The following is a 9,007-nucleotide window of genomic DNA, read 5'->3' as shown; positions in this document are numbered from 1 at the left end:
GGGCCTCGGGAGGGGGACAGGACAAAGCCCAGATGGGTTGGGGGGGCCAGGGGGTTCCCCAGAGGGGAGAGATCATCTCGGGGGGGGTGTCTCAGTGGCTGGGAGGAGGGAATTGTGACTCGGGGAGCTGGTTCTCCCAATGCCCCAACTCCCCCAAAAAATGACTGGGGGGTGGATGTGGGCCTGGCTGATAAAGTCAGGGTGATTTTTGCTGGGGGCCCCTAAAAACAGATGGTTTAATGGATATGGGGAATTGTAGTCAGGACTCTTGGGTTCCCGCCCCAGTTCTGGGAGGGGAGTGGGGGCTGGTGGGTCAGAGCAGGGGGGCTGGGAGCCAGGACTCCTGGGTTCTCTCCCCGGCTCTGGGAGGGGAGTGGGGGCTGGTGGGTCAGAGCAGGGGGGGCTGGGAGCCAGGACTCCTGGGTTCTCTCCCCAGCTCTGGGAGGGGAGTGGGGGCTGGTGGGTCAGAGCAGGGGGGCTGGGAGCCAGGACTCCTGGGTTCTCTCCCCGGCTCTGGGAGGGGAGTGGGGGCTGGTGGGTTAGAGCGGGGGCGACTGAGGGGGAAGCCGGGCATGGGGCAGGGGGAAGAAGAGAATCCCTGCCCTGGGAAAGCCAGCAGTTACTGGGTTGTCTCTGGCCAAATCCAGAGCACCATTGGCCAATCCACACAGCCCAGGGGAGATGTTGGGGTGATGAGGGCCTGAGCTCTGGGAGGGGAATGGAGTCTAGTGGTTAGAGCCGTATGGGACTGGGAGCCAGAACTCCTGGGTTCTCTCTTCAGCTCTGGCTCCCCCCTCACTGCCCTCCCAGAGCCAGGGAGAGAACCCAGGAGTCCTGGCTCCCAGGGCCCCCTGCTCTAACCCACCAGCCCCCACTCCCCTTCCAGAGCCGGGGGTAGAACCCAGGGGTCCTGGCCCCTCTATTCCCAGCCCTTAACCATTAAACCACCTAGTTTTCAGGTTGGGTGATTTTTACCTTCCTTTCCAGTCTGCCGTGCCCCATGTCAAGTGAGATCTTTGCCCCACATGGGTCCCTTTCCCCCAGCATGTGATCAGCGACTGGCAGGTGGGGGGGGATGAAAAATCTCTGACCTGACAAATCCCCTCCCACGATGCCCCCTGAGAGGCAGCTCCTCAGCCAAGCGGAGATGGACCCTGACCCCCAGCTTAGTGATTAGGTGCCCTGAGGGGCCACCTGCCCTGCCCGGGGGCCCGCCCCTCTCTGCCCATGTGTGGGACCCCTTGCCAGAGGATTGAGTCCGACCAGGGATGGGAGGGAGCTGGAATCTGTATCGTTTCCCCCCCCACGCCACCCGGAGCAGAACCCCCCCTGTGATGAAGTGGGAATGTTCTTAATGTTCTCTCTGAATACTGTGTGGGTGCCTCAGTTTCCCCTATGCAGTTCTCAAGTGTCTAGGTGGTGGGATAAGGGGTGCAGAGCCCAAGAGGGCCAGTGTGATCCTGTCTGCACAGAGAATGGCGAATGCCCTGTCTCCTGGCCACTGATGGCCTGGGCCCCTCCCCTGAAAGGTGCCAACTGAAGGGGCTGGAGAACAAAGAGACCAGGTGGCCTCCTGGCCCGGGACAGAGAGAAAGGCAGAGGAGGGGCTGGAGAGTTTCAGTTTGGAGCTGGCTGGGGAAATGGAGGGAGCCCCAGGGCTGGGGTGTAAGCTCCCTGCCCCCCAAGATGGACCTGACTGAGGGGTCCTGTTCTCTGTACCTACAAGCTTGGTTCTGGACTGTGTTCCTGTCGGCTAATAAACCTTCTGTGTTACCGGCTGGCTGAGAGTCTCAGTGAATGGCAGGAAGTGGGGGGTGCAGGACCCTGACTCCCCCACACGCCGTGGCCCCAAACCAGCCCACGGATGTGCCCAGCGGGCAGCCTGGCATTAGCCCACCTGCTGCAGGGCTGAGTCTGAAACCAGGCAGAGCTAGCCCAGGGCACCAGCGAGCACCCCCACAACCCAACTGCGCATATCCATCCATATCCATCCATCCATCTCTGTCTTCCCATCCATCCATCCATCCATCCATCCATCCATCCATCTCTATCTTCCCATCCATCCATCCATCCATCTCTATCTATCCGTCCATACATCCATCAACCCATCCGTCCATCTCTATCTTCCCATCCATCCATCCATCCATCCATCTCTATCTGTCCATACATCCATCAACCCATCCGTCCATCTCTATCTTCCCATCCATCCATCCATCCATCCATCTCTATCTATCCGTCCATACATCCATCAACCCATCCGTCCATCTCTATCTTCCCATCCATCCATCCATCCATCCATCTCTATCTATCCGTCCATACATCCATCAACCCATCCGTCCATCTCTATCTTCCCATCCATCCATCCATCCATCTCTATCTATCCATCCATACATCCATCAACCCATCCGTCCATCTCTATCTTCCCATCAACCCATCCGTCCATCTCTATCTTCCCATCCATCCATCCATCCATCTCTATCTTCCCATCCATCCATCCATCCATCTCTATCTTCCCATCCATCCATCCATCAACCCATCCATCCATCTCTATCTTCCCATCCATCCATCCATCCATCTCTATCTTCCCATCCATCCATCCATCAACCCATCCGTCCATCTCTATCTTCCCATCCATCCATCCATCCATCTCTATCTATCCGTCCATACATCCATCAACCCACCCGTCCATCTCTATCTTCCCATCCATCCATCCATCCATCCATCTCTATCTATCCGTCCATACATCCATCAGCCCATCCGTCCATCTCTATCTTCCCATCCATCCATCCATCCATCCATCTCTATCTATCCGTCCATACATCCATCAACCCATCCATCCATCTCTATCTTCCCATCCATCCGTCCATCTCTATCTTCCCATCCATCCATCCATCCATCCATCTCTATCTATCCGTCCATACATCCATCAGCCCATCCGTCCATCTCTATCTTCCCATCCATCCATCCATCCATCTCTATCTATCCGTCCATACATCCATCAACCCATCCGTCCATCTCTATCTTCCCATCCATCCATCCATCCATCTCTATCTATCCGTCCATCCATCCATCAACCCATCCGTCCATCTCTATCTTTCCATCCATCCATCCATCCATCCATCCATCCATCTCTATCTTCCCATTCATCCATCCATATCTATTTACCCATCCATCCATCACTTCTACTTTCTACCCATCCATCCATACACACACCCCTCTAGCCATCCCTCCCCATTCACAGCTATCCATCCATCCATCCACCCATCCATCCCCATACACACCATCTATCCATCCATCCGTCCATCCATCCATCCATCCACCCATCCATCCCCATACACACCATCTATCCATCCATCCGCCGATCCATCTAACCACCCCATACACCCCCTCTATCCATCCATCCATCCCCATACACAGCTATCCACCCATCCATCCGTACATCCATTCATTCATCCATCCATCCATCCATCTCCATACACACCATCTATCCATCCATCCATCCCCATACACAGCCATCCATCTAACCATCCATCCATCCAATACACCCCCTCTATTCATCCATCCATCCCCATACACAGCTATCCACCCATCCATCCGTACATCCATCCATTCATCCACCCACACGTTCATCCATCCGTACAGCCTTCAATCTGTCCATCGAACCCCAGGCATCTCTATCCATCTTTCCATCCACCCATCTACCCATCCACTCACTTCTACCTATCCGTCCATCCAAATCCACATACCTCTTTCTGTCCATCCCTCCATCCATCCATGTATCCATCCATCCATCCATCCCTCCTCCTACCTACCTATCCATCCCCATACATGCCACTCGCCTATCTATCCATCTGTCCATCCATACACACACCCCTCTATCCATCCCTCCCAGTACACCTCTCCCTCTCTCTCTTACTGGATCCATCCTCCCCCACTGGTACAGCACCCAGCTTCTCCTGGGCACCCCCATCTTTGCCCTGAGGGCTCAGTTCCCTGCTCTCGTCACACCCTGTCCCCACGGATGCACTCTGGTCTCCAGGCCAGGAGTGCCTGGAGCTGGGGACACTGGCCCCTTTTACATGGCTACCCTGCCTTGCTGGCTTAGAGGGAGAGGGGCCGTGGCTAATGTGCCTTTGAGTCTGATTGGTGCCAGCGGTGGGATCCTGTCTGGCTGGTGTTAGCTGTGGGGTTACCTCCTACTTGGCGCCCCCTCCTGGCTCCATAGGGAACCACAGCCACCGAGGGCTCTCGGAGGGGCCAGGACTCCTCCTCCTCCTGGATATCTGACCCAAAGGGCAGGAGTCCAAAGCTGAGAAGGGAGAGAGAGAAGAAGAGAGGCCTGCAGCCATGAGCTACGTCGTCCGACCCTGGGCTCTGAGGGACCTCAAGGATGTCATGCGGCTGATTCGGGTGAGCAGCGGAGGGAAGCGTAATCGCACCCCGAGGGAATGGAACTGCCCAGGGGTGGTAGCAATGGTGGTGATAGAACCCAGGAGTCCTGGCTCCCAGCCTCCCCCTCCTCTGATCGCTAATGCCTCCTCCCTAAGCCAGGGTAGAAACCAGGAGCCCTGGATTCAGCTGGAAAGTTCCCTATTCCCAGGGAAGCAAAGCTGTGGGCATGTTAACAAGCGACGATGAGATGCAGCAACTACTGGGGGGGGGCTGGTTATACAGGGACCCCTCACCCGGGGCTGAGATGCAGCCACCTCTGCAGCAGGGCAGCTGGTTATACAGGGGTCTGTCATTTCTAAACAGGAAGGGGCAACATTTCACAAGGCTTTGGATCAGGTCAAAACTACCCCCGAAGGTAAGTTACTGGGGCTCTACCATGAGCAATGTTCAGGGCTGGATTTCAGTGTTGGGGGGCAGCTCTGAGTTTCTTCACCCCACTTCTTGTCCAAATTCCAGCCTCCCCCTGCTCTAACCCCCCCCTCCCCTCCCCTCCCCTCCCCTCCCAGCTCCGGGGAGAGAACCCAGGAGTCCTGGCTCCCAGTCCCTCCCCAGCTCTGACCACCAGCCCCCACTCCCCTCCCAGAGCCGGGCAGAGAACCCAGGAGTCCTGGCTCCCAGCCCCCCCTGCTCTAACCCACCAGTCCCCACTCCCCTCCCAGAGCTGGGGAGAGAACCCAGGAGTCCTGGCTCCCAGCCCCCCCTGCTCTGACCCACCAGCCCCCACACCCCTCCCAGAGCCAGGGAGAGAACCCAGGAGTCCTGGCTCCCAGCCCCCCTTGCTCTGACCCACCAGCCCCCACTCCCCTCCCAGAGCCAGGGAGAGAACCCAGGAGTCCTGGCTCCCAGCCCCCCTGCTCTGACCCACCAGCCCCCACTCCCCTCCCAGAGCCGGGGAGAGAACCCAGGAGTCCTGGCTCCCAGCCCCCCTGCTCTAACCCACCAGCCCCCACTCCCCTCCCAGAGCCAGCGAGAGAACCCAGGAGTCCTGGCTCCCAGCCCCGCCTGTTCTGTTTATTCTCTCTGCCTGCAGCGCTGAGGGAAGACGGCTTCGGGACGGACCCCAAGTTTGGCTGCCTGGTAGCCGAAGTTCCCCCTGACCAGAGGAGCAAAGACGGTGACACATGGGAATTTGGGGGGGCGGGGGGGGAGCTAAGCAGGAAGGGGTTGGGCAATGTCTGGATGGGAGACTCACGTGCCCGCAGGGAGATGTGGGAGGCGCTCAGCAGGGGGCGTTGTTCTGCACAGAGTGCGGTGTTGGACTCCACACCCCAGAGGTGGCTGAGGGGTCCCTGTGTAACCGGCCACCCCACCCCAGAGGTGGCTGCATCTCAGCACCAGGCGAGGGGTCCCTGGATTACCAGTCACACAAACCCAGAGGTGGCTGCATCTCAGCGCCGGGTCAGGGGTCCCTGGGTTACCGGCCGCCCTGCCCCAGAGATGGGCGCATCTCAGCACCGGGCAAGGAGTCCTTGGGTAACCAGCCGCCCCGCCCCAGAGGTGGCCGCATCTCAGCGCCGGGCGAGGGGTCCCTGGGTAACCGGCCACCCTGCCCCAAAGGTGGGCGCATCTCAGCACTGAGCGAGGGGTCCCTGGGTAACCGGCCACCCTGCCCCAAAGGTGGCTGCATCTCAGCACCGGGCAAGGGGTCCTTGGGTAACCAGCCGCCCCGCCCCAGAGGTGGGCGCATCTCAGCGCCGGGCGAGGGGTCCCTGGGTAACCGGCCGCCCCGCCCCAGAGGTGACCGTGTAACAAGCCATATATGGGGCTGAATCTTCACTGCCTGATGTGCCCTTCTCTCTGCCTTTGACACTGGTTTCTCCAGGGCACACCATCGTCGGGTACCAGTTCCATTACTTCAGATACTGCACCTGGACAGGGCGGATCATTTTTGGGGAGGATCTGTACGTCATGCCGGAGTTTAGAGGTAGAGGGCCACGCTAGGGGGCTCTGTGGGGCAGGGAGGGCTCAGAAGGGGGTGCTCTCCCCAGACATGACACTATCGTTAGACTGTCCTGCCTTTCATGGAAACAATATTAAGACACGTGATTTTATGCAAGACCCACAGGGTCAGGGTTTGAACTCACATATCATGTGTGCCGGGCGAGGGGTCCCTGGGTAACCAGCTGCCCCACCCCAGAGGTGGCCGCATGTCAGCGCCGGGCGAGAGGTCCTTGGGTAAGCAGCCCCCCTGCCCCAGAGGTGGCTGCATCTCAGCGCTGGGTGAGAGTAAAGTTGGTAGTTCCATATTGATTTATGTTCTTCTCCGCAGGCAAAGGAATTGGCACCAGTTTACTGAGCCAAGTGGCCAAGGTGAGATTAGCTCCGAAAATCAGTCTCTCTCCCTTCCTGGTCGGTGTGGGCCAGATCTGGGGTCAATGGGCCTATTGCTCTGTCAGAGTTTATGGGGCGAGACCCCCTAGGTAACTCCTCTGGTGCCAAGCCTTGCCTTCTGGCACAGGAGCAGATAGGACACTGCTGGTCCCACACTGATGAGTGAGTCAGTAAAACAGCTCTGCCCCTCTGTCCCTCCCGCAGCTCATGCTTGCCCACGGCTGCAAACAGTTCAGATTCATGTCGGCCAACTGGAACCATCCGGCCACGGCGCTGTACGAGAAATTGGGGGCTGTGGATGTGACGGCGAGGGACAACTGGGTCATCTGGCACATCGAGGGGCAGGCCGTGCAGGAGATGGCACAGCAGGCGACACAATAAGAGCTGCTGCCAGGAGGCAGCTGGGGAGTTAACCCAGGAGTCCTGGCTCCCAGCCCCCACCCTCCCACTCCCCTCCCAGAGCCGGGGAGAAAACCCAGGAGTCCTGGCCCCCAGCCCCTGTGCTCTAACCACCAGCCCCCACTCCCCTCCCAGAGCTGGAGAGCAAACCCAGGAGTCCTGGCTCCCAACCCCCACCCTCCCACTCTAACCACCAGCCCCCACTCCCCTCCCAGAGCTGGGGAGAGAACCCAGGAGTCCTGGCTCCCAGCCCCCCTGCTCTAACCACCAGCCCCCACTCCCCTCCCAGAGCCAGGGAGAGAACCCAGGAGTCCTGGCTCCCAGCGCCCTCTGCTCTAACCCACCAGCCCCCACTCCCCTCCCAGAGCCAGGGAGAGAACCCAGGAGTCCTGGCTCCCAGCCCCCCTGCTCTAACCCACCAGCCCCCACTCCCCTCCCAGAGCTGGGGAGAGAACCCAGGAGTCCTGCAGGTTCAATCCTGCCACCACCTGGAATCTGGCCCAGATCCGGATGCAGCTCGACGTGCTGGCGAGAGACAACGCCCCCTGGGGGGTGCCACAGGGCATGACCTGCCACTGGGAGGCTCCTTGGGGCAGGGACCCCGTGCCGCGCGGGACCCATGTGTGATGAACTGGGAAAGTTCTTAATGTTTTCTCTGAATACTGTGTTGGTGCCTCAGTGTCCCCATGGCAGTTCTTAAGTATCTGGCAGAGCAAAGGGCCAGTGCACCTAAATGCCTGGCACTCTGTCTCCTAGCAGCTGATGGCCTGGGCCCCCCCCCTGCAAAGGTGCCAGCTGAAGGTGTTGGAGACAAAGGGATCAGGTGACCTCCTGGCCCGGGAAAGGGGCTGAGGAGAGAGGAGGGGCTGGGAGGGGTTGTTCGTCTGGAGCTGGCTGGGGTCAAGGGTGGAGGGCAGATGTGGGGGGTCTGGCTCACTGCCCCCCAGAATGGACCCAGCCGAGGGGTCCGGTTCTCTGTACCTACAAGCTCTGTTTTAGACCCTGTTCCTGTCATTGAATAAACCTCTGTTTTACTGGCTGGCTGAGAGTCACGTCTGACTGCAAAGTGGGGGTGCAGAACCCGGTGGCTTCCCCAGGACCCCACTGGGGTGACTCACTGTGGGAAGCGCACGGAGGGGCAGAGGATGCTGAATGCTCCGAGGAGAGACCCAGGAGGTGAAGCCGTGTGAGCTTCTTGCCCTGAACAAGTCTGCTCCGAGGGAGAGGAGGCTCCCCAAAGTCCTGCCCGGCTTGGTGGGGAGCAGTTCCAGAGCATCGCCCGGGGACGCCGTGACACCATGTCAAGAAACAACAGTGTCAACTAGCTTGTGCATGACTCTGTGCCTCGGGGTGGGGGGGTTGTCTTTCCACCCCTCCAGGGCCACTTTAGGAGGTGGGGGAGTGGGGGCTGGTGGTCAGAGCAGGGGGTCTGGGAGCCAGGACTCCTGGGTTCTCTCCCTGGCTCTGGGAGGGGAGTGGAGGCTGGTGGGTCAGAGCAGGGGATCTGGGAGCCAGGACTCCTGGGTTCTCTCCCTGGCTCTGGGAGGGGAGTGGGGCCTGGTGGGTCAGAGCAGGGGGGGGCTGAGAGCCAGGACTCCTGGGTTCTCTCCCCAGCTGTGGGAGGGGAGTGGGGGCTGGTGGGTCAGAGCAGGGGGGCTGGGAGCCAGGACTCCTGGGTTCTCTCCCCGGCTCTGGGGGGGGAGTGGGGGCTGGTGGGTCAGAGCAGGGGGGCTGGGAGCCAGGACTCCTGGGTTCTCTCCCCGGCTCTGGGAGGGGAGTGGGGGCTGGTGGGTTAGAGCAGGGGGGCTGGGAGCCAGGACTCCTG

The 9,007-nt window shown here is 59.7% G+C and overlaps 1 protein-coding gene across 1 annotated transcript; it reads left to right on the top strand.

The window, feature by feature from the left end:
• The first annotated feature begins 4,347 nt into the window (after positions 1–4,347).
• LOC115644098 (diamine acetyltransferase 2-like) lies at positions 4,348–7,164 on the top strand. Its single transcript, XM_030548200.1, has 6 exons — positions 4,348–4,410; positions 4,756–4,807; positions 5,483–5,564; positions 6,234–6,376; positions 6,722–6,762; positions 6,988–7,164. The coding sequence occupies exons 1-6, from the start codon at positions 4,348–4,350 to the stop codon at positions 7,162–7,164; spliced, it is 558 nt and encodes a 185-aa protein (XP_030404060.1).
• Positions 7,165–9,007: the final 1,843 nt, after the last annotated feature.

The sequence above is a fragment of the Gopherus evgoodei genome, unplaced genomic scaffold (genome assembly GCF_007399415.2).
Source record: "Gopherus evgoodei ecotype Sinaloan lineage unplaced genomic scaffold, rGopEvg1_v1.p scaffold_88_arrow_ctg1, whole genome shotgun sequence".
NCBI lineage: Eukaryota > Metazoa > Chordata > Testudines > Testudinidae > Gopherus > Gopherus evgoodei.
Note: the sequence above shows the minus strand (reverse complement) of the source record. Positions and strands in the feature narration are given on the sequence as shown.

Excerpts from the sequence above, each read along its gene's own strand:
- LOC115644098 (XM_030548200.1), top strand. The coding sequence starts at position 4,348 with ATGAGCTACGTCGTCCGACCCTGGGCTCTGAGGGACCTCAAGGATGTC. Across the intron at positions 5,565-6,233 it reads CCTGACCAGAGGAGCAAAGA|TGATGTGCCCTTCTCTCTGC; the intron begins CGGTGACACATG and ends ATCTTCACTGCC. Across the intron at positions 6,763-6,987 it reads TACTGAGCCAAGTGGCCAAG|CTCATGCTTGCCCACGGCTG; the intron begins GTGAGATTAGCT and ends TCCCTCCCGCAG.